This window comes from Scyliorhinus torazame, chromosome 12 (genome assembly GCF_047496885.1).
Source record: "Scyliorhinus torazame isolate Kashiwa2021f chromosome 12, sScyTor2.1, whole genome shotgun sequence".
NCBI lineage: Eukaryota > Metazoa > Chordata > Chondrichthyes > Carcharhiniformes > Scyliorhinidae > Scyliorhinus > Scyliorhinus torazame.
The window spans coordinates 202,857,439-202,882,750 of NC_092718.1; the positions used below are offsets into that span (position 1 = coordinate 202,857,439).

Consider the following 25,312-nt stretch of genomic DNA (forward strand, 5'->3'; position numbering starts at 1 on the left):
TTTCCTCCCACAGTCCAAAGATGTGCAGGTTAGGTGGATTGGCCATGATAAATTGCCCTTAGTGTCCAAAATTGCCCTTAGTGTTGGGTGGGGTTGCTGGGTTATGGGGATAGGGTGGAGGTGTTGACCTTGGGTGGGGTGCTCTTTCCAAGAGCCGGTGCAGACTCGATGGGCCGAATGGCCTCCTTCTGCACTGTAAACTCTATCTATAACCCTGTTGGGTTCCTTTTTCATTTTGTTACTGATATTTTGTGAATTTTTTTTAGATGCCCCTCAGCGATGGGCAGTAAAGGCTGGCCCAGGCTGCAACACTCACATCCCATGGACGAATAAGGAACAAAATGGTACTTCGCCTGGAGTCAGTCCAAGAAGGAGGTCCTGAACCACCCATATGTGTCCCAATCCTGCCCTCCCATACCTTATCTGGGAGCAGCAGTTTCTCCAGCAGCGTGAACTCCGGTAGTTGGGGAACGTAGTCAGCTCCTTACAGGCCTGTATCTGCCAGCCCATAAACTCACTCCCCCCTCAGTAACTCAAACCTCTCCCGCAGATCATCCAACCCAGCGAATTTCCCCTCCAAGAAAATATCCCAGACCTGCACCAACCCCTCCTCCTTCCATCGCCTCTACAGCCCATCCATTCCCTCCCGGCTTAAACCTGTGGTTCCCATACAGTAGTGTGAGTACCGACATGTGGGTCAATTTAAAGTGCCTCTTCAACTGATTCCAGGTTTTAATAGTCGACTCCACTACTGGACTCCCCGTATACTTCTTCGGAGGCAGAGACCCTGCGGGACTCCTCCTCCAACCTGATTCACTCCGCCCCCTCCATCGCCATCACCACCTCACTTTCTCCACATTCACTGCCCAATAGTAATGCATCAGGTTCGGGAGTGCCAACCCCCCCCCTCGCTGCCTCTGTCTTCGAGGCAGAGGCCTCCTCACCCTTAGCACCTTCCCTACCCACACAAATTCCGAGACCAGCGCCTCCACTTCTGGAAAAAGCCCACAGGGAGAAGAATCGGGAGGAAGAACAAACAGAAACCTTGGCAGCATATTCATCTTTACCACCTGCACCCTCCCTGCCAACGTCAAGTGCAACGGAGCCCACCTTTTAAAGTCCCCCTTAACCCCTTCAACTAACCCTGTCAAGTTACAGCTATGCACTGTGGCCCACTCATGTGTTTCCTGGATACCTAAACAGCTCCCTTACACTCTTAAATGGCAGCGCCCCCAGGTTTGCCCCCCATCACCCACTGCATTCACTGGGAACGCCTCACTCTTCCCTACATTCAACTTAGAACCAGAAAACGCCCTGAATCTCTACAACACGGCGTAATTCTGCGCATACTTTCCAACGGGTCCGACACAAACAAGAACAGGTCAACCGCATATAATGATATCTGGTGCTTCATACCCCTCTCTTCCCCCTCTAACTCTGCACTTTGGGCTTTAAACAACTGATCCGGTTTGTCCTTGTCGCCAGTGTAATAACTCGAGGCTCGTCGAGATGGCAAGTAATACCAAAGCCAATAGAGGGTTTATTTAACAGCACAACTCCACAGGTCCACTCTTAAACAACACCCTGGTTTCAACTGAAGCCCGCCAGCCCCAGGGATGCGCGCCCCCACTCCTGATTGGCCAGATTTGTGCACTCGCACTCCATTGGCACTGTCCCGGTATCATGGCTCGCGAAGGATCACCCATTAAAGGGACCACGTTATCTCAGTAAGCTTGGATTTCAGTTCAGTAATTATTCACACAGGCGTGTTTTTACAAGTTAAAAAGCACTAAAGCAGTCAAGCAGTTGTTAATTTGTGGCTTGCGCCTTTGCGTTCTGCGGAGCAAGGGTGGGCGGGGTCACAAGGGGTATGATGTGTTGGTGGGGTGGGGAGGGACTGAAGTCATGGGGAGGGGGCCCAGAAATGAAGGTGAGCTTGCAGGAATGGGGGTCGCAATGTGTGTCAGTCAGCCACTTAAAAAAAATAATTAATTTATGGGATGTGTGTGTTGCTGGTTAGGCCAGCATTTATTGCCCATCCCAGTTGCCCTTCAGAAGGCGGTGGTGAGTTGCCTTCTTGAACCGCTGCAGTCCTTGAGGTGTAGGTACACCCACTGAGCTGTTTGGGAGGGAGTTCCAGGATGTTGGCCCAGCGACAGTGAAGGAGCGGCGATACATTTCCAAGTTGTTCCCCTCCAAGATGTTGTGACTTGGCGCGGAACCTCCAGGTGGTGGGGTTCCCAGGTATCTGCTGCTCTTGTCCTTCTAGATGGTAGTGGTCGTGGGTTTGGAAAGTGTTGTCTGAGGAACCTTGGCGAGTTACTGCAGCGCACCTTGTAGATGGTGCACACGGTTGCCACTGTTCATTGGTGGTGAAGGGTTTGAATGCTTGTGGAAGGAGGAGCAATCAAGCGGGCTGCTTTGGGGAAGCACAGTAGCATAGTGGTTAGCACAATTGCTTCACAGCTCCGGGGTCCCTGGTTTGATTCCCGGCTTGGGTCACTGTCTGTGCGGAATCTGCATGTTCTCCCTGTGTGTGCGTGGGTTTTCTCCGGGTGCTCCAGTTTCCTCCCACAATCCAAAGATGTGCAGGTTAGGTGGATTGGCCATGCTAAATTGCCCTCAGTGTCCAAAATTGCCCTTAGTGTTGGGTGGGGTTACTGGGTTATTGGGGTAGGGTGGAGGTGTGGGCTTGGGTAGGGTGCTCTTTCAAAGAGCCAGTGCAGACTCGATGGGCCGAATGGCCTCCTTCTGCACTGTAAATTCTATGAGTACTGTCTATGAGTCCTGGATGGTGTCGAGCTTATTGAGTGTTTTTGGAGCTGCACTCATCCAGGCAAGGGGAGAGTATTTTATTACATTCCTGACTTGTGCCTTGCCGATGGTGGATAGGCTTTGGGGGGGGGGGGGGGGGGAGTCAGGAGGTGAGTAACTGTCCGTAGGATTCCGAGCCTTTGACCTGTTCTGGTAGCCACAGTATTAATGTGGCTAGTCCAGTTCAGTTTCTGATCAATGGTAACCCACAGGATGTTGATTGGGTGAACCATTAAAATCTGGGAGGCACAAGAAAAGTTAGAGGAGTGCAGATATCCTGGCCCACTGTGGGACATGTGGAAAAGAAAAGGTTTGGATATTTTCAGTCAGATGCTGGGATAATCTCAGGTTGCAGTGCCAGGCAGCTAGTCTGCCTACCTAGGGGGCAGCAGCGGCGGCGCTGGCCTGATCCTCGTGTTGCTGGGGGGCACCTCCTAGAACGGTGTGACTTCCCTGTCTGTCTGGAGAAGTGGGGGGAGGCTGTGTTGCTGCAGGAAGGGGGCTGGGGGAGGTGAGTGATGAAGAGAGACCTGTGGTGTCCCCACTGAGCCCTAGCTGGGGGATTGGGCCTTTGTGAGGCTTTGTAGGGCTCCAGGCTATATCCTTATATCTTGGTTAGGTTACCCTCAGGAGCACCTTTTACTTCAAGTTAAAGTTACCTCACAGCCTTTTGCTGCCAGTACTGTGTGTGGCTTCAGTTAAGTTACATTAATATGGTCTGGGGAAAAAGCACATTTTTAACATGCAACCTCTCTACAGCATGCTTTATTTATGACTTCAACACAATGGGAAATGTGTGTGTTTAAAAGTCCAAATGAGCTATTTGCTGCAGTTATATTGTTGCTTGCTGACTGCAGTCTCTCACTTGCTAGGGTCCATGTTAGTTGGGCCTGACTGGCAGCTAGCTGTATTCACCATAGAGCTCTGCATGGGAGATTTTTTTTTTTTTAAACCCAGAATATTCTGTAAATGCTCCGCTCCTGTCAAGGAAAAAAATGAGTTCATGTTTCAGGTCGACGACCCTTCTGTCAGAAGTGGAAAAAGTGGGGTGGCACAGTGGCACATTGTTGGTTAGCACCGCTGCCTCACAGCTCCAGGGTCCCGGGTTCAATTCCGGCCTCGGGTGGATTGTGTGGGGTCTGCACTTTCTCCCTGTGCCTGCGTGTGTTTCCTCCGGGTGCTCCAGTTTCCTCCCACAGTCAAAAGATGTGCAGATTAGGTGGATTGGCCATGCTAAATTGTCCCTTAAGTGTCCAAAAGATTAGATGGGGTTAAAGTAATGTAATCTTTATTGTCACAAGTAGGCTTACATTAATACTGCAATGAAGCTACTATGAAAACCCCTAGTCGCCACATTCCGGCGCCTGTTCAGGGACACTGAAGGAGAATTCAGAGTGACCAAACCTCACCACCTGGATGTTCCGCGCCAAGTTACTTAACATCTTGGAGGGGAACAACTTGGAAATATATCGCCGCTCCTTCACTGTCTTTTGGGACTTGTGGAAGGAAACCGGAGCGCCCGGAGGAAACCCACACAGGCACGGGGAGAAAGTACAGACTCCGCACAGTCACCCGCGCTGGGAATCAAACCTGGGACCCTGGAGCTGTGAGGCAACAGTGGTACCCACTGTGCTACCCACCAGGTTATGGGGCTAGGATGTAGGCGTGGGCTTGGGTAGGCTGCTCTTTTCAAGGGCCGGTGCAGACCTGATGGGCTGAATGGCCTCCTGCAGTGAGAGCCTTCTCCCGCGGATGGATATGGCTGGCACGAGGGGACATAACTTTAAACTGAGGGGTAATAGATATAGGACAGAGGTCAGAGGTAGGTTCTTTACGCAAAGAGTAGTGAGGCCGTGGAATTCCCTACCTGCTACAGTAGTGAACTCGCCAACATTGAGGGCATTTAAAAGTTTATTGGATAAACATATGGATGATAATGGCATAGTGTAGGTTAGATGGCTTTTGTTTCGGTGCAACATCGTGGGCCGAAGGGCCTGTACTGCGCTGTATTGTTCTATGTTCTATGTTCTATGCACTGTACATTCTGTGATTCTATAAGTCCGAGATATAGGAGGTTTTAATTGAATGCGAGGCAGGGAGAGCAGTATAAAAAGAAAAGATCTGCACTGGGATGGAAGGCAGAAGTGGTTTTGGGGACAGCAAGGTAGTGCAGTGGTTAGCACTGCTGCCTCACGGCGCCGAGGACCTGGGTTTGATCCTGGCCCAGGGTCACTGTGTGTAGTTTGTTCATTCTCCCCATGTGTCGGTCTCAGCCCCACAATCGAAACATGTGCAGGGTAGGAGGATTGGCCACGCTAAATTGCCCCTTAATTGGGGAAAAAAGAATTGGGTACTAATTTTATTTTTTAAAAACCTAAAAAAAAAAGTGGTCTCAAAGTTATGATGGTGCAAGGCCACACACGGTAGTAATGGGACAAGAGAAGAAACAAAGGATATGTCTGTGAGGAGGTGTAAATAGGAAAAATAGTGTCATCACCAACACTTGCTGTCTGAAAAAATTAATTGAACTTGGAGTTGAGTCTGGAAGATTGTAACGTGTCTATTTGAAAGATGTGATGCTGTTTCTTGACCTTCATTGGAACACTGCAAGAGACAGATGTAACGAGTGGGTCAGAAAATGAATGTGACAGGCAGCTGGAAGTTTGGGCCATGCAGACTTAGGGCAGCATGGTAGCATTGTGGATAGCACAATTGCTTCACAGCTCCAGGGTCCCAGGTTCGATTTCGGCTTGGGTCACTGTCTGTGCGGAGTCTGCACATCCTCCCTGTGTGTGCGTGGGTTTCCTCCGGGTGCTCCGGTTTCCTCCCACAGTCCAAAAATGTGCAGGTTAGGTGGATTGGCCATGATAAATTGCCCTTAGTGTCCAAAATTGCCCTTAGTGTTGGGTGGGGTTACTGGGTTATGGGGATAGGGTGGAGGTGTTGACCTTGGGTAGGGTGCTCTTTCCAAGAGCCGGTACAGACTCGATGGGCCGAATGGCCTCCTTCTGCACTGTAAATTCTATGCTAATCTATACAGACTGAACGGAGGTGTTTTAAAAGACCAGTCACCCAATATGTTTGATCTCCAATGTAAACCACATTGTGAGTAGTGAATACTGGATTGGATTGGATTTGTTTATTGTCACGTGTACCGAGGTACAGTGAAAAGTATTTTTCTGCGAGCAGCTCAACAGATCATTAAGTACATGAGAAGAAAAGGGAAGAAAAGAAAATACATAAAAACTACATAAGCACTGGCATCGGATGAAGCATACAGGGTGTAGTGTTAATGAAGTCAGTCCATAAGAGGGTCATTTAGGAGTCTGGTGACAGTGGGGAAGAAGCTGTTTTTGAATCTGTTCGTGCATGTTCTCAGACTTCTGTATCTCCTGCCCGATGGAAGAAGTTGGAAGATTGAGTAAGCCGGGTGGGAGGGATCTTTGATTATACTGCCCGCTTTCCCCAGGCAGCGGGAGGCATAGATGGAGTCAATGGATGAGAGGCAGGTTTGTGTGATGGACTGGGCAGTGGTACTCCGGCTTAGTACTGTGTGCTAAATTGAAATACATACAAGTTAATCAATGTTTCATCTGGAAGGAATGTTTGGGATCTTGGACAGTGAAAAGGGAGGAGGCAAAAGGGCAGGTATCGTGTCTCATGCACTTGCATTAGAGGAGCGATAGGAAGGTGAGGGAGTGTTGGGGGTGATTGAGGAGTGGACCGGGGGTTCGGAGAAGGGACGGTCCTTTGGAATACTGAAAGGGGGCGAGCAGGCAAAGATGCGTCGGTGTTGGTATCACCCTGGAGATGGCATGGGAGGTCAATTGAATGCGGAGACTAGTTGGATGGAAAGTGAAGACAAATGGGGCTTTATTTAGGGCGGCACAGTGGTTTAACACTACTATCTCACAGCACCAGGGACCCTGGTTCAATTCCAGCCTTGGGTGACTGTGGTGTTTGCACTTTCTCTCTGTGTCTGCTTGTGTTTCCTCCGAGTGCTCCGGTTTCCTCCCACAGTCCAAAGATGTACGGGTTAGATGGATTGGCCGTGCTACTTTTCCTCTTGGCATCCAAGAGATGCGCAGGTTAGGTGGGCTTACAGGGATAGGGCGGGAAAGTGGGTCTAGGTAGGGCACTCTTTCCCAGGGTCGGTGCAGACTCGATTGGCCGAATGGCCTCCTTCTGCACTGAAGTGATTCTATGATTGTTATTTCCAGGGGCCTGTGCATTTTTGAACTGCAGGTTTTGCTAGGCTGGAGTTGATCTGCAGTGAGATGTTCGTTTAGCAGAGGTTTGGCACTGGCTGGCTTAGAATAGTTGAAACTAGACATCTCACTCATGCTGCCACCAGAGTATTCATGCTCTGCCAAAAACAAAACCGCTTTAATGTAAGAGACAGTATAACTGCACCTCTTAACTGCTGCCAAATTTGAGACAAAATAAAATTGACCTTTTTTTAACATAGAATTTACAGTGCAGAAGGAGGCCATTCAGCCCATCGTGTCTGCACCGGCTCTTGGAAAAAGCACCCTACCCAAGGTCAACACCTCCACCCTATCCCCATAACCCAATAACCCCACCCAACACTAAGTGCAATTTTGGACACTAATAGCAATTTATCATGGCCAATCCACCTAACCTGCACATCTTTGGACTGTGGGAGGAAACCGGAGCACCCGGAGGAAACCCACGCACACACGGGGAGGATGTGCAGACTCCGCACTGACAGTGACCCAAGCCGGAATCGAACCTGGGACCCTGGAGCTGTGAAGCAATTGTGCTATCCACAATGCTACCGTGCTGCCCTATGTGGAGTGATTTTTGAGGGGAGTGATTTTTAAAAATCGCGTTTCAAAAGCTTTATCTAAAAAGTTTCTGTTTACAGGTTTCACAGTCTTGGACAGTACAGTTTCCAATTCCAATTGTCTGACCAAACCATCAAGAATTGCACAGTGTATGGGAAAATAATCTCTCAAAATGAGTTGGGGTAAGTTTATTTTTTCTTTTAAATGTTTTTATCGGATTTTCACAGGTTTATTTATCTTTTGTTTGAACCATATTTTGTATCAAAACTCCTCGGCATCATAGATTGAGCAGAAGGAGTATGGTGTTTGCAGGACTGACTTTAGGAGGCAGTGGAGGTTCAACAAAACTGAGAGCTTTATTCAGGTGATATTAACACTACAGGCCGCTGCGATGTTACACTGCCCAGTTATCCTTGCGAACCCAAACATTCTCTTAAAGTGCCCTTGTTCAGTTGTAAGGCTGCTGGTAAGGAATCACTAAAAATACTATAGATACACAACATTTCCTCCCCTTTAAATCAAATGTTCCCCAGCACATTAAACCGTCTAACACGAACAATCCATCAGCAACAACAGTCAATAAGTCGAGATGTTTAGGAGATCGCCGGTCTCTGAATGGTTGTTGCCGAACCCCAGGCAGCTTCCTGGTACTTGCTGCAACCTCTGGTGTCTTTGGCTTGGTTTGGATGTCATCGGCAGTTGTTTTAGCTGGAGTTCACAGTACAATCTGAGGTTGACTCATTGTTTGATTTGCAATTGAGTTGCTGGTTTCCCCAATTGGTGTCAGGTTTTCGGGAAGGTCCAGGTCGTCTCTCGGAACAGCTGGATTTGGACTCTGTTGTTTCTGCCTCTGGCGCGTTGGTTCTTGTTGCCAAAAGTTGATCCGCATGCCTCCTCCAGATTACATCGTCTTGGGTTTGGATGGTGTAGGAGACCAATCCAATCTGTGCTATGATGGTGGCAGGAATTCATTTTTCACCTGTCGTAAAGTTTCTTGCCAGAACCTCTAGTCCCTGGTGAAAAACACAATGTTTCCCTTTGTTTTCCCGCCTTCTGACCTGATCCTGTTGCTTTTTCTGGACAATGTCTTCTGTCTTTGGTAGTTTCAGTAACTGGAATGCTGTAAATAGTTGACGTTTAATCATTCGCAACGCAGGAGAAACTTGGGTTGTTGAATGAGCAGTATTCCTGTACATGAGCCGGAATTAACTCAAGCGTTTGGTTAATGAATCTAGTTCTCTGGTTACCTTTTAACGTGTGCGTGATCATTTGTACAAAATGTTCTGCTAGTTCGTTCATAGCAGGATGGTTTGGCGAGACCTGATGGTGATGATGATTCTGTTCCTCTTCAAGCCGTTTTCAAACTCTTGAGATATGAACTGTGGTCCTTATCACTCACCAATTGTTCCGGGCAACCGAATCTGCTGAAGGTTTCTCCCAATTAATTGTCTTCTCCAATGACGTTGATTTCATGTTGGCAACTTCTGGCCATTTTGAATGAGCATTGACTAGAATGAGAAACATGTGCCCCCAAATGGTCCTGTGTAATCAATGTGTACCCGTTGCCAAGCCTCTTCTGGCCATTCCCACGGATGCAACAATGCTAATGCCAACAGGGTTCGCACTTTCACAAACATATTCCCACCTTCTCTTCTATTTCAGTATCTAAACCAGGCCACTAGAAATTATTCCTCACTATCTCCTTCATTCTCACAATATCACAATGGCCTTTGTGTAATTGGGTCAATACACATTTTCTTAATAGTGTTGGAATGATGATTCGTCCCACCTGTACAGATAACTCCAGTCTTTGGGTGGAATATAGCTTTACTCGGGGTTTACTCATGAGGCCTGGTCTCAAAGCACCATGTCCATTATCTTGGAAAGTACTGGATCACTGGGTATGCTTCTTCACTTGCCTTACAGTTACAGGAGTATTATCGACCTGCTCGAAGTAGAAAATGTTACCACATAATCGAAGGGTAGTCCGGAGAGCCCATCTGCGCTACTACGAAGGCTTGACTGATGATACGAGACGGTATACGTGTGTGCTGACAACAACAATGCCCATCTATGCATTCTGCTCACTGCCAGTGATTGAATTCCGGCATGTAGTCAGAAAATTGTTGTTAATGGACGATGGTCCGTCAATAATGCGAATTTCCTCCTTTACAGGAATTGATAGAACCGTTTTCTCCCAATGATGATTTTGGGCTTCTTTCTCTTATCTGTACATAATTGCTTTTGGCTTTACTCCATGTTCCGGAAACAAAGTCTTTTTTTAAATTTAGAGTACCCAATTCTTTTTTTTTTTTGCAATTAAAGGGCAATTTAGCGTGGCCAATTTATCTACACTGCACATCTTTGGGTTGTGGGGTTGAGACCCACGCAGACACTGGGAGAATGTGCAAACTCCACACGGACAGTGACCCGGGGTTGGGATCGAACCCGGGTCCTCAGCGCCGTGAGGCAGCAGTGCTTACCACTGTGCCACTGTGCCGCCCCCTATTGGCTTCTCTTCATCTGTAGGCAAGAAGTAAGAAACCACCACCCCTAATACCAAGGGGTGATGATTCACACGCCAACTGCAGGTGTAGGGATTTGGATGAAAATGTGTCAGGACTTCACAAAGGCTTCACAAACGCTTTCTCACATTGATCCTCCTGCTCCAACCTTTTATTTTGGCACAATTGACTATGAAAGGGTTTTAGAATAGTCGCCAGATTGGGTGCAAACCTTCCATCGTAATTTAGAAAGCCTAAGAAAGATCGAAGTTGATTATCATTCTGAGATGCGGGCGTCTTGGTAATAGATTTGGCCTGCGAAGGTGATTATGCAGTCCATTGGTGTTGATTACATATCCCAGACACCCAATTGGAAAAATTTGCATCTTTTTCCGGACTCTTAATCCATAACCTTCTGTTGTACCTCTGATTCAGATCAACTGACGCAGCGAGCAAAGACACTCAAACTCTTTAAGTTTTCGTACTGCAATCTGCTTTATTGTTTTTGTTACCCGTTAATGAGGTTATTGTAAGACTTCCGGGTGTGGCGATGACCAGCTGAGTCGCACGTTTCGGCAGCACCCTGTGAAACGGACTTTTGGGCTCTTGATAGGAGCCCCAACGGCAATTTTGACGGCTAAAAACACTGTGCGGTAAACCAGAAGGGAATCCCCCCTGGATACGGATGGAAAAAGGAGGGGGAAGTGGCCAGATTGCAGTGGATCCTTTAGAACAGCAGCAAGGAAGGCAAGCAAAAACCAAGATGGCGTCGGAAGGTGGCAGTTTAACATGGGGCCCTGAACAACAAGAGTTCTTGAAATGCTGTGTGGAAGAGATCAAAAAGGAAATGAAGAAAGAGCTGTTGGCCCCGATACTACAGGCGATCGAAGGGCTAAAGGAGGAACAAAAGACCCAGGAGCGGGAGCTTCGGGTCGTGAAGGCAAAGGCAGCCGAGAATGAGGACGATATACAGGGCCTGGTGGTGAAGACGGAGACGCAGGAGGCACATCAGAAACGATGTGTGGAAAGGTTGGAGGCACTGGAAAACAACGCAAGGAGGAACAACCTGAGGATTCTTGGTCTTCCTGAAGGTGTGGAGGGAGCGGACGTCGGGGCATATGTGAGCACGATGCTGCACTCGTTAATGGGAGCGGAGGCCCCGGCGGGTCCGTTGGAGGTGGAGGGAGCATACCGAGTGATGGCGCGAGGACCGAGAGCAGGAGAAATTCCCAGAGCCATAGTGGTGAGATTCCTCCGTTTTAAGGATAGAGAAATGGTCCTTAGATGGGCGAAGAAAACTCGGAGCAGTAAATGGGAGAACGCGGTGATCCGCGTATATCAAGACTGGAGTGCGGAGGTGGCGAGAAGGAGGGCGAGCTTTAATCGGGCCAAGGCGGTGCTTCATAAAAAGAAGATAAAATTTGGAATGCTGCAACCGGCAAGACTGTGGGTCACATATCGAGGGAGGCACCACTACTTTGAGACGGCGGATGAAGCGTGGACTTTTATTGTGGAAGAAAAACTGGAATGAGCGGGTTATTAAAAAGAACGTTCGAACAAAGTGGTGGGGCGAATGTGGGGGGCAAAGAGGGGTTTTATGTACTAATCCTGCGATGTGGTAACTTTTCTCTCTCCCACAGGTGGTGATGGGGGGAGGAGGGGAGGTGGAGGAGATGGGGCGTTGGCCATTGGGGGCGGGGCCAAGGGAGAAGCGCGGGCTTGGTTCCCGCGCTATGATAATCATGGCGGGAATAGAGCAGCAGGAAGGAGGGGGCGTCGCACGGTGCGAGCCGAGGTCACGGGGGGAAGCCGAGGTCAGCCAGAGTTTGCTGACTTCTGGGAGCAACATGGGGGGAGTAATTACGCTAGCGGGGGGGGGGTGGGAGGGGGGAATTACTGGGTTGCTGCTGCTGGGGAGAGGGGGGAGCTGGTATGGGAGAGGATGGGCGGGGGGGGCACCGCCTGGGGGAGATACAGCTGCGTGGGAACCGGGTGAGGAGCTGGAAAAAGGTGATGGCTAATCGACAAGGGGGGGGGTAGGAAGCCCCCCCAACACGGCTGATCACGTGGAACGTGAGAGGGCTGAACGGGCCGATAAAGAGGGCACGGGTACTCGCACACCTTAAGAAACTTAAGGCAGATGTGGTTATGTTACAGGAAACGCACCTGAAACTGATAGACCAGGTTAGGCTACGCAAAGGGTGGGTGGGGCAGGTGTTCCATTCGGGGCTAGATGCGAAAAACAGGGGGGTGGCTATATTAGTGGGGAAGCGGGTAATGTTCGAGGCAAAGACTATAGTGGCGGATAGCGGGGGCAGATACGTGATGGTGAGTGGCAAACTACAGGGGGAGACGGTGGTTTTGGTAAACGTATATGCCCCGAACTGGGATGATGCCAATTTTATGAGGCGGATGCTAGGACGCATTCCGGACCTAGAGATGGGAAAGCTGATAATGGGGGGAGATTTTAATACGGTGTTGGAACCAGGGCTGGATAGGTCGAAGTCCAGGACTGGAAGGAGGCCGGCAGCAGCCAAGGTACTTAAAGATTTTATGGAGCAGATGGGAGGTGTAGACCCGTGGAGATTTAGCAGACCTAGGAGTAAGGAGTTCTCGTTTTTCTCCTATGTCCATAAAGTCTACTCGCGAATAGACTTTTTTGTGCTGGGTAGGGCATTGATCCCGAAGGTGAGGGGAACGGAGTATACGGCTATAGCCATTTCGGATCACGCTCCACACTGGGTGGACTTGGAGATAGGGCAGGAAACAGGAGGGCGCCCACCCTGGAGAATGGACATAGGACTAATGGCAGATGAGGGGGTGTGTCTAAGGGTGAGGGGGTGCATTGAAAAGTACTTGGAACTCAATGATAATGGGGAGGTCCAGGTGGGAGTGGTCTGGGAGGCGTTGAAGGCGGTGGTTAGAGGGGAGCTGATATCAATAAGGGCACATAAAGGGAAGCAGGAGAGTAAGGAACGGGAGCGGTTGCTGCAAGAACTTTTGAGGGTGGACAGACAATATGCGGAAGCACCGGAGGAGGGACTGCACAGGGAAAGGCAAAGGCTACATGTAGAATTTGACTTGCTGACTACAGGCACTGCAGAGGCACAATGGAGGAAGGCACAGGGTGTACAGTACGAATATGGGGAGTAGGCGAGCAGGTTGCTGGCACACCAATTGAGGAACAGGGGAGCAGCGAGGGAAATAGGGGGAGTGAGGGATGAGGAAGGAGAGATGGAGCGGGGAGCGGAGAGAGTGAATGGAGTGTTCAAGACATTTTATAAAAAATTATATGAAGCTCAACCCCCGGATGGGAGGGAGAGAATGATGGGCTTCTTGGATCGGCTGGAATTTCCCAAGGTGGGAGAGCAGGAAAGGGTGGGACTGGGAGCACAGATCGAGGTAGAAGAAGTGGTGAAAGGAATTAGGAGCATGCAGGCGGGAAAGGCCCCGGGACCGGATGGATTCCCAGTCGAATTCTATAGAAAATATGTGGACTTGCTCGCCCCGGTACTGACGAGGACCTTTAATGAGGCAAAGGAAAGGGGACAACTGCCCCCGACTATGTCTGAAGCAACGATATCGCTTCTCTTAAAGAAGGAAAAGGACCCGCTACAATGCGGGTCCTATAGACCTATTTCCCTCCTAAATGTAGATGCCAAGGTCCTGGCCAAGGTAATGGCAATGAGAATAGAGGAATGTGTCCCGGGGGTGGTCCACGAGGACCAAACTGGGTTTGTGAAGGGGAGACAGCTGAACACGAATATACGGAGGTTGTTAGGGGTAATGATGATGGCCCCACCAGAGGGAGAAACGGAGATAGTAGTGGCGATGGATGCCGAGAAAGCATTTGATAGAGTGGAGTGGGATTATTTGTGGGAGGTGTTGAGGAGATTTGGTTTTGGAGAGGGGTATGTTAGATGGGTGCAGCTGTTGTATAGGGCCCCAGTGGCGAGCGTGGTCACGAATGGACGGGGATCTGCATATTTTCGGCTCCATAGAGGGACAAGGCAGGGATGCCCTCTGTCCCCATTATTGTTTGCACTGGCGATTGAGCCCCTGGCGATAGCGTTGAGGGGTTCCAAGAAGTGGAGGGGAGTACTTAGGGGAGGAGATGAGCACCGGGTATCTTTGTATGCGGACGATTTGCTACTATACGTGGCGGACCCGGCGGAGGGGATGCCAGAAATAATGCGGATACTTGGGGAGTTTGGGGATTTTTCAGGGTATAAATTGAACATGGGGAAAAGTGAGTTGTTTGTGGTGCATCCAGGGGAGCAGAGTAGAGAAATAGAGGACCTACCGTTGAGGAAGGTAACAAGGGACTTTCGTTACCTGGGGATCCAGATAGCTAAGAATTGGGGCACATTGCATAGGTTAAATTTAACGCGGTTGGTGGACCAGATGGAGGAGGATTTCAAGAGATGGGATATGGTATCCCTGTCAATGGCAGGGAGGGTGCAGGCGGTTAAGATGGTGGTCCTCCCGAGATTCCTTTTTGTGTTTCAGTGCCTCCCGGTGGTGATTACGAAGGCTTTTTTTAAAAGGATTGAAAAGAGCATCATGGGTTTTGTGTAGGCCGGGAAGACCCCGAGAGTGAGGTAGGGATTCTTACAGCGTAGTAGGGATAGGGGGGGGCTGGCACTACCGAGCCTAAGTGAGTATTATTGGGCCGCTAATATTTCAATGGTGAGTAAGTGGATGGGAGAGGAGGAGGGAGCGGCGTGGAAGAGATTAGAGAGGGCGTCTTGTAGGGGGACTAGCCTACAGGCTATGGTGACAGCCCCATTGCCGTTCTCACCGAGGAAATACACCACAAGCCCGGTGGTGGTGGCTACACTGAAGATTTGGGGACAGTGGAGACGGCATAGGGGAAAGACTGGAGCCTTGGGGGGGTCCCCGATAAGAAACAACCATAGGTTTGCCCCGGGGGGAATGGATGGGGGATATGGAATGTGGCAAAGAGCAGGAATAACGCAACTGAAAGATCTGTTTGTGGATGGGAAGTTCGCGAGTCTGGGAGCGCTGACCGAGAAATATGGGTTGCCCCAAGGGAATGCATTCAGGTATATGCAACTGAGGGCTTTTGCGAGGCAACAGGTGAGGGAATTCCCGCAGCTCCCAACACAAGAGGTGCAGGACAGAGTGATCTCAAAGACATGGGTGGGGGATGGTAAGGTGTCAGATATATATAGGGAAATGAGGGACGAAGGGGAGACTATGGTAGATGAACTAAAAGGGAAATGGGAAGAAGAGCTGGGGGAGGAGATCGAGGAGGGGCTGTGGGCAGATGCCCTAAGCAGGGTAAACTCGTCGTCCTCGTGTGCCAGGCTAAGCCTGATTCAGTTTAAGGTATTACACAGGGCACATATGACTGGAGCACAGCTCAGTAAATTTTTTGGGGTGGAGCATAGGTGTGCGAGGTGCTCGAGAAGCCCAGCGAATCATACCCATATGTTTTGGTCATGCCCGGCACTACAGGGGTTTTGGATGGGGGTGACAAAGGTGCTTTCAAAGGTAGTAGGAGTCGGGTCGAACCAAGCTGGGGGTTGGCTATATTTGGGGTTGCACAAGAGCCGGGAGTGCAGGAGGCGAGAGAGGCCGATGTTTTGGCCTTTGCGTCCCTAGTAGCCCGGCGCAGGATATTGCTAATGTGGAAAGAAGCCAAGCCCCCGGGGGTGGAGACCTGGATAAATGACATGGCGGGGTTTATAAAGCTAGAGCGGATTAAGTTCGTCCTAAGGGGGTCGGCTCAAGGGTTCACCAGGCGGTGGCAACCGTTCGTCGAATACCTCGCAGAAAGATAGACGGAATGGGAAAAAGAAGGCAGCAGCAGCAGCCCAGGATCGGGGGGGGGGGGGGGGGGGGGAGGGAGGAGGAACCAGAAGGACTCTCAGGGTTGTTAATATATACTGTATAGTATGTATAGGTCGTTGCTACAGATAATTATATATTGGACTGTTAAATTATATTTTTGGAGAGTGTTACTTGTGACAAGGCAGTTGCCAATTAGGGCTAGTTTTCATTTTTGTTATTTATTATTTATTCATTTTTTGTTTATAAAATAGGTCATTGTTATTTGTGTTGTTATAATATTGTGTAAAGGATGCACAATGTACTGTGTTGGTTGACCAAAAATTTTCAATAAAATATTTAATAAAAAATAAAATAAATAAAAAATAAAAATGAGGTTATTGTACAACAATCTCCTATATTGTATCTTACAGTTACTGATTTAGCCAAAGTTATCACAAAGTATCAAAACTCGCAACTTGGACTTTTTATTACCCGTTGCGAGGTGAGGTGATCAGTCCTGCTCCCGATGGGTTCCAAGGCCTCTGAGTCCTGGCCTCAAGATTCCTTCACAATGGCTGTTCCTGCAGGTTATCACTATCGATATGTCTGATGTTTCTCCTTTTATCCAGATCCTGTCAATGCTTACAGTACTCGCAGGGGTCGTGGTCAATCACTGCCCATTCCGAGGCACAGCAGCAGCACATCTCTCGCTGCTAACCACAGCAGCTTTACCGCCGACACAGTTCTTGGGCTTATACATAGTTAACTTTTTCGACCTTCAGACTTTGCTGGTGTCTTACGGGTACCCACCAGGCTTTACTTCTAATCGGGGTTGCGGAGATGTTTTTCCTCGGTCTTCCCAGTCACCAGGATATCATCCTGGTAACACTGGATCTCGTTTAACCCGCTTAAAATTTGGACCATGGCCCGTTGGGACAAGACCGGAGCTGAAGTGATGCCAAAATGGTAATCTTTTATGTTGAAATAATCTTTGTGTGTCACAATCGCCAGGAACTGTTGTGAATCCTGATCCAGATTCATTTTTAGACATGCTTGACTGAGGTTGATCTTACTAAAGTGTTAGACTCCAGCCAACCCGGCGAACAGATCATCAATCAGGGTTAGAGGGTAATGTTCTGCACAAAGTACAGGATTAATTGTTACTTTGCAATCACCACAGGTCCGTATGGATCTGCCTTTTTTTCATTACTGGTACGATCAATGTAGCCCGTTCTTTCAGGTTAACAGGTTCCAGGACATTTGTCTTAACTAGATGCTCTAATTCTGCCTCTACTTTAGGTCTGATTGCGTAAGGCACCGATCTATCCTTATGGGGCTGATTTAGCAGGTTAAACAGCTGGCTTGTAATGCAGAACAAGGCAGCAGCACGGGTTCAATTCCCGTACTAGCCTCCCTGAACAGGCGCTGGAATGTGGCGACTAGGGGCTTTTCAGAGTAACTTCATTGAAGCCTACTTGTGACAAAGTTATTATTATTATTATTATTATTATTATTAATAAGCATTTGCCTGACTCTTTGATCTTCAACTTTACTGCGATATCCTTCATACTTCTCAGATCACCGTTGAAAACAATAGCGTGTTTCTTCAGGTGTTTTATAAGGCCTGTTTTGGTATCTGAGACTCAGTGATTTGGCCTCCACAGCCTTCTGCAGATGCACCATCCTCTGGCTGCAGAAATTCCTCCTCATCTCAGTTTTAAAGGATTGTTCCTTCAGTTTGAGGCTGTGCCCTCGGGTTCTAGTTTTTTCTACTAGTGGAAACATCTCCACGGCCACTCTATCTAGGTCTCTCAGGATCTTGTAAGTTTCAATAAGATCCCTCCTCATCCTTCTAAACTCCAAGGAATACAGACCCAGAGTCCTTAAGCATTCCTCGTATGACAAACTCTTCATTCCAGGAATCATTCTTGTGAACCTCTTCTGGAACCTTTCCTAGGCCAGCACATCCTTCCTTAGATACCGGGCCCAAAACTGCTAACACTACTCCAAATGGGGTCTGACCAGAGCCTTGTACATCTTCAGAAGCAGATCCCTGCTCTTGTATTCTAGCCCTCTCGACATGAATGCTAACATTGCATTTGCCTTCCTAACTCCGACTGAACTTGCGCGTTAACCTTAAGAGAATCTTGAACGCCTAAGTCCCTTTGTGCTTATTATTTCCTAAGCCTTTTCCCATTTAGAAAATAGTCTATGCCTCCAAGATCACAAGAAACTGCAGAGTGTGGTGAACTCAGCCCAACACATCACACAAGCTTGCCACCCTCACATTGATTCTGTATACACCTCCCGCTGCCTCAGGAAGGCAGATAGCATTATCAGAGATTCCTCCCACCCAGACATTGCCTTCTTCCAGATCCTTTCATCAGGCAGAAGGTACAGAAGTCTGAAGACCCCCACATCCAGACATAGGAACAGCTTCTTCCCCACAGCTACAAGACTCCTCAACGACTCCCCCTCGGACTGATCTGTTCCCTGTAAGAACACTATTCACGACGCCCTATGCTGCTCTTGCTCATGTATTTGCTTTGTTTGGCCCCTTGTTCTGCACTGTAACCAATCACTGTTTGCCGATGTACCATTTGTCAATGCACTCTGTTGATTATTCTTTTTGTCTACTATGTACGTACTGTGTACGTTCCTTCGGCCGCAGAAAAATACTTTTCATTGTACTTCGGTACATGTGACAATAAATCAAATCAAATCCATTCTTCCTACCGAACTGCATAACCTCACAGTTTTCCACATTGTATTCTATCTGCCACTTCTTTGCCCACTCTCCTAGCTTGTCCAAGTCCTCCTGCAGCCCCCCTGCTTCCTCAATACTACCTGTCCCTCTGCATATCTTTTTATCATCTGTAAACTTAATTTGTGCTGGATAATTTTCTTTTGACAATGTACAAGGACAAATCTGCTGTCCATTCAATTGTACTGTTAACCTCCATATGGCCTCTCAACGGAACCACTTGCCCAACTGAGATAATAACACACAAGCATTCTCTTAAAGTGCCCCTACTCAGCAACAAGGCCGCTGGTAAGGAAGCATTGAAAATGCTATAAGTACACGAGGTGCATCTGCTGCAGTGCCAGGTCAGCCAGAGTACAGAAATAAACTTAAATTAAGTTAAGTGTTTCTGCAGGAAACAACCACACTCTTTAGTAAATAAAAGCAAAATACTGCTGTTGCTGGAAATCTGAACTAAAAACCGAAAATGCTGGATAAACTCAGCAGGTCTGGCAGCACCTGTGGAGAAAGAAACAAGTCCATACAACCCGTCTAAACTCGAGTGAACCCATTAAGAGAATGCTAGTTTTTAAAAAATAAATTTAGAGTACCCAATTAATTTTTTCCAATTAAGGGGTAATTTAGTGTGGCCAATCCACCTAACCTGCACATCTTTGGGTTGTGGGGGCGAAACCCATGCAGACACGGGGAGAATGTGCAAACTCCACACGGACGGTAACCCAGGGCTGGGATCGAACCTGGCACCTCGGCGCCGTGAGGCTGCTGGGCTAACCCACTGCGCCACCGTGCTGCCCTAAGAGAATGTTCGTTGCTAAACTTTCTTTTTAAGTACTTCTCCTGGCTGATTAACACTGGGAAAATAGCTGAATTGTCTTCCTCTTATTAAAAAAAAAATAAAGTTGTCTTCAAAATATTTTGGTTATTGCAGTGCTGTAAAATGAGATGGAGAGTGTACAGAAATCTAGCTACATTACTCTCTGTGTCAGAAGTTCAACCAAGGATCAATTTTAATGTCACGTGTTGTGCTGTTGCTGATTTGAGTACAAAATGGTGCATTGCTTAAGAGGTTTTGGGTACTGGACATTCAGGACAGTAATATAAATCTTATTTTGTTGATCCCCACCCCACCCTTGTACTTCTTTCTGTCTTTTCCTGGGTGCAGCTATAGGAGTGTCGATACCCCTTCAATGTCTCCTCTTAATGGTTCTTGCAACAGCAATAACAACAACTTGCATTTATATGGCGCCACCTTTAAAGTGATAAAATACCCGAAGGTGCTTCATGGGGGTGTTATCAAACAAAAATCTAACACTGAACTTCACTTTCAGATCTCTATGTGGCAAGTTCCTTTTTGTGTCTGTGATCTCTTAACCATTTATCCCACACGTACCCTCTGCTCCTACACTACGGCCATACTTATCAATGCCCCATCCCTCTGCCGCATTATTGGCTATTGGTGCTACAGCCACATATCCATCACCAAACCTGCCTGTTTCCACCTCCAAAATATCGTCTGATTTTGCCCTTAGATTGATGTGCGAAAACCCTCATCCATGCCTTTGTCACATCTAGAATTTACTGCTCCAGTGCTTCCATGGCTGACTTCTCATCTTCCTGTCTCTGTAAGCTTGAGTTCATCCAAAGCTCTGTTGCCTGTATCCTAACTTGCTCCAAGTCTTTGTTCAACCCTCACTGACTTACATTGGCTCCTGGCCTGGCAACACCTCAATTCTAGCACCTCAATGACAACAGTTTATATTTGTATAATGCTTTTAGCAGGATTAAATTCCCCCCAAGGCGCTTCACAGAACACTTCAAAAACACACCGAGTCACATAAGGAGATCTTGGGTCAGATGACCAAAAGCATGGTCAAAGAGGGGGGTATTAAGGAATGTTTCAGGAGGAAAAGGAAAGTGAGGCTGAGAGGTTTAAGGAAGGAATCCCAGAGCTTCAGGCTTAAGCAACTGAAGGCGCAGCCATCAATGGTAGAGCAATTAAAATATGGGATTTAAATGGTCACGAGGCATTAGAGCATAGATATCTTGAGAATTGTAGGGTTTCAGGAGATGAAACAGATAGAGAAGGGTTGAGGACACCGAGAGAGGGATGGTGTAATGGTATTGTCACTGGACTAGTAATCCAGAAACCTCTCCACTTCTCCTTCATCCCTCTCCTCCTTTAGGTTGCTCCTCAGAACCTATGTTGACCAAGCTTTTTGGCCACATATCCTAATATCTCTTGACAATGGCTCAGTGTCATATTTTCTGTGATAACATTTCCTGCATTTCAAACACCATGGATTGTTTTTACAGCGTTAAAGGTGCTATGTAAATGCAAGTTGTTGTGACAAAAATGTATTTTAATTATTTGGTTTTGGTGATGAAAAGTTTCTCGGTAAAGAATTTGGGCGTCATGCAATTGGGAGTTATTAAAGTTTCTGCTCTTTTCAGGATCCTGGATTTGCTGCGAAAAGATGGCCGTTCTCCACGGTGGCTTTCTGTTGGCCAAGAAGCAAAGTCAGCACAATACACTCCTGGATCTAAAGAAATCTGAGTGGGCCACCTTAGGGAAACCCATTGTCTGTGCAGTGCGTGAGATTTGTGCTGGGGGCAGTGACACGGCGCAAGATCTTGCGGAAACCAAGCAATGGCAGAGGAAAGTGCTCGCTTTTGTGTGGGCAAAGCTACTGAACTCTAATGCTAGTGGGACTAATATTAAGGAGGAACAAGATTCAGATGCCGAGAGTGACAGGAGATGGAAGGAAGACCTCTTCTTTTCAGTGGAGAGCATGATTCCAAAGATAAATCACACTGTGTTATTTGAGCTGGTGAAGTCACTGGGGGCCGCCGAAGTCTTTGTCGCGCTGCTTTCGACATTGCCAGCAGACGAATGCCACCTGGAAATGACTCGCTTTGTCGACCATATTCTTGACGGCACCTCCGACGACGATGTGGCCATCTTCCTGGATGTGTGGTGGGAACTAATGAAACAAAACGAAGGACAAAGGGAGGAAATTGTTCAAGCATTTGGGGAGGAGGCTAAAAGATACCTGGCACGTGCCGGTGCTGATGAATTCTGTCATTCCCCCAAGAGACTCAAACTAGATCCTGACGTCTCTCTGTTATCAACGGAGAGCTTCTCTGGATCTTCAAGTAATCTGTCCATCCCTTCTCTCCTACTAGATGGCCTAAAGAGATTGAAAAGTCATATAAACCCGTATATTTATAAGTGCTCCGCCCTAGCAAAGCTGTCAGACACGATATGCAGTTCGGCACTTTCGGACACCATTGTTGAATTGCCCGCTGTGGAATATTTGGAGAAATTTGCCAAACTGATTGCATTGGGCCAACCCGTGGTGCAAAAGTTTCCAGCCACCGAATGTTTAATCAGGCGAGTAAAGGAGACGGAGCGAGAACTGAGGGCCCGTTATCAGACGTCTGCATTCAAGCTGCCACAGGGAGCACTGTCTTCAGGGATTGAGACGCTTGCTGATCTTTTCCGGTCATGGGAGCCTGCACTCCAAACTAAATCGGAGAACGGCACCGACCTACAAAGCCTTACTGCTTATAGAACAGCGGAAAGTTTGAAATACTTAAATGAAATCTGTCCAGTTATTCAAAGCTCCGAGACGGTACCTCAAGATGCAAAGAAAGGTCTGTCTGATCTTCTGCTGAACTCAACCTGCTTTATGCAGAAGGTTGGCAGCTACGTGCCATTAGATGATGTTGCCACCACAGAGAGGGTTAAGTTTTACGTTGCTGTGACAATAATTGATGGGAGAATGGAAAGATATGCAGAGATATGCAAAATATTTGCATCAAGTCAAGCTTGGGCGTTCTCTGAGGGTAACTGGCTTGATTGTCTTGAAAGAAACAGGGACGTTTTTCATGACACTGATTTGGTACTGAGGTTAGTTGGGACGCTCAAAGATGCGTCATCTTGTAGAGTCGGTGAAACATCAACGGTCAAACGAGTGATGAATGTTGTTTTGGACTGCTTGTCTGCCCTCTCGATCTCCGACAAAAATAAAGCACTCGTGGGAGTCCTGTCCCGCTACGGGAGCAAGGGCCTCTGTCGAGACGGGGGTGCTTTTAAATCCTGGTTTGAGGAGGAGGTGAACATGGTGTTCAATTCTATTACACAAGGTGAGGCTGCAAACAACATTGATAAAGCGGTGACTGCCGTCGCGAGAGTTGCTTTCTTGAACCCAGAAGCCACCGTGCAGAAGACATGCCACTTGGCTGCGGTGAATCTGGGTGCCCATAAGCTTCTGGGCCAGATTCTGAAGAGCCTGCCAGCATTGTCTTTTGAGGACAATCAGGCTTCAGATGGGCGAAGTATCTTGGCCAGGTGCCTCCTGGAAGCTGCTTGGGGAAGCTTTGCCACCACCAAGGAGGAAAATCAGTTTCTTGAGTTCCTGACCTCTCTAATGGAATCAGGAGGGAGAATTGATCAGGAAGCCCCAAGCCCTCTCCTCCAGCCAGCAGATGCCGTAAAGATATTTGTCCTTCCGTATCTGATAGAAAGTAACCCTGGTATTGAGTTCCCCCTCAAAGTTCTGAACAATGCTCTGAAGTTGCCAGTGACTGACGATAGCACCAAAGAACACTGGCTACTTGCCTGTTGCCCATTCCCCCTCATTTTTGCTCTTTCCCAGCTCCTGGACCACTGCATCTTGTGTTGGGAGGACAGTAACAAAACATCTAATCACATTTCTATAGAAACAAAAGGCCTCCTAATTGAGACGTTGGACATGGTTTGCATTGTTGTTGAACAGATAATGTCTGCAGATCCAGAGACATGGTCAACATCTGTTTGCTGGCTGTACAGGAAAACTGAACGATTGGACTGGACTGTGCGTCTGTGGTCAAAAAGCATCTTTGGGGGCCATTTTAAATACGAGGTGCCTGCCACGTTGTTTGAGGTGTGTGACCTCTCTGACGATGGTTGGTCACCACTTAACATTCCACAGTATGGTCCTGGCACCGGGCTGCTGGCCTGGATGGAATGTTGCTGCACCTCTACTCACATGATGGAGCAGATGCTGTCCCACCTCACGATTGATGCTAAAAATGTCGAGGAGGTCAACATGTTCAGTAAAGGCTTTCTAATTGCATTGATCCAGGTCCTACCTTGGTGCAGCTCCAGTGAATGGAGACGTCTCAACCACGTTGTCAAGAACCTGCTGCAGCGCGAATTGCTTCACGTGCCATACACCCTGGAATATGTTCATTACATGCCGTTGCTCAACCTCCGGCCTTTTGCGCATCACCTGCAATTCTCTCAGCTTTTGCTGCGGGCTTTTCAGCTCATCTGCAGTTGCAGCTGTTCCGACTGGCTTCCGACAGCAGGGTGGAAGTACGCAGCGAGGCAATGTGCTGGCAGCATGTCGGACATTCTGGAGTCTGTCCGGTGTAAACTCAAAGGGCACGGGGCTCCGAATCCAGACGGAAGTCAAGAAGCCATTTTTGTCGTGGTGCAGCTCTTTTGCCATGTCATTCACATTATGGTGATGATGCCCAGCGACACCTCCGAGTCTCTGTATTACGTGTCCTTAGAGCTGCTTTCCCAGTACGAGACCCTGTCGACGGCCAATACCTCCACCTCCGGGCTGCTCAGCAAAGTCAATGAAAAGCACTTCCTCCACTCCATCGCTGAGAATCTAACAAACGAAGAGCAGCGTTCTATACTGCTGCAGAAGATCGGCAAAATCTGTTGAACCGTTGAGTACTTGTGTTCATCCTCAATTGGCTGGTGTTGGAATTTGCGGGAGTTTTATTTTGTAAGAACAAGATTAATCTTATTTTGAAGCTCCTATTGCTGCTATGAGAAATTATGTTCTATCCTGTTCTGTCCAGGTCTTCAGAAGTGGTAGAGACTCAACGCTACCTGGGAGCAATTGCCAGATAATTATCTCATCAACGAATTGGTGTATGATCCTGAGTTTGTTTACAGCCGTAGCCTAGACCTCAAGCTAAAATGATACAAGTCGTTAATACGAAATGTATATGAAGAGTATGCGCAAATATTGTATCTCGTGAGACTGTAAACTCAGATTTTTTTTTAAAAAGATTAATTTCTTTATTTTGCCTTCTTGGGGTCCTTACATCGCCATTGAGCAGGCAGATTGCTGCAAGACCTCTGTCGCAGGGAAACATAGACCTCAGGAGGTGTGGTGAGAAGCCTCTGAACAAAACCGTGTTTCCTCTGATTTATTTCTTTTCCTCCACATGTAATTGAAGACTTTTACTGCCATTAAAAGTCTTCAAAACGAATGTTGACGTTGCTTTTTTGTTTCAGTACTACTTATTCCACTCGTTATTTTTATGATTCTGATAGGAAAGCTGCTTTTAGGACATTTACGCTGCTGTCCATTTTATTTCATTACAAACAGAAAGACCAAGCTGCTTGTGTGAATGCAGAAGGAAATTTAACTTAACAGAAGTAAACACACAAGTACAAATCTGAAGGAAAGGTGTGTTCCCTTTCTGTATTTGGACCTGACAACTTATAATTATGCAGTAGCTGCAATCGTACAAAAGTGAGGGAATGACAAATTGTTCCAAATCAGGATGGTGTGTGTCTTGGAGGGGAACCTGCAGGTGGTGGTGTTCCCAAACATCTG

General features: G+C 47.8%; 1 protein-coding gene across 1 annotated transcript; it reads left to right on the forward strand.

The window, feature by feature from the left end:
- Positions 1-3,268: 3,268 nt before the first annotated feature.
- On the forward strand, positions 3,269-24,962 carry gemin4 (gem (nuclear organelle) associated protein 4). Its single transcript, XM_072469718.1, has 3 exons — positions 3,269-3,325; positions 7,703-7,804; positions 21,138-24,962. Exons 2-3 carry the CDS (start codon positions 7,795-7,797, stop codon positions 24,404-24,406), a joined length of 3,279 nt encoding a protein of 1,092 aa, XP_072325819.1. The 5' UTR covers positions 3,269-3,325; positions 7,703-7,794; the 3' UTR covers positions 24,407-24,962.
- Positions 24,963-25,312: the final 350 nt, after the last annotated feature.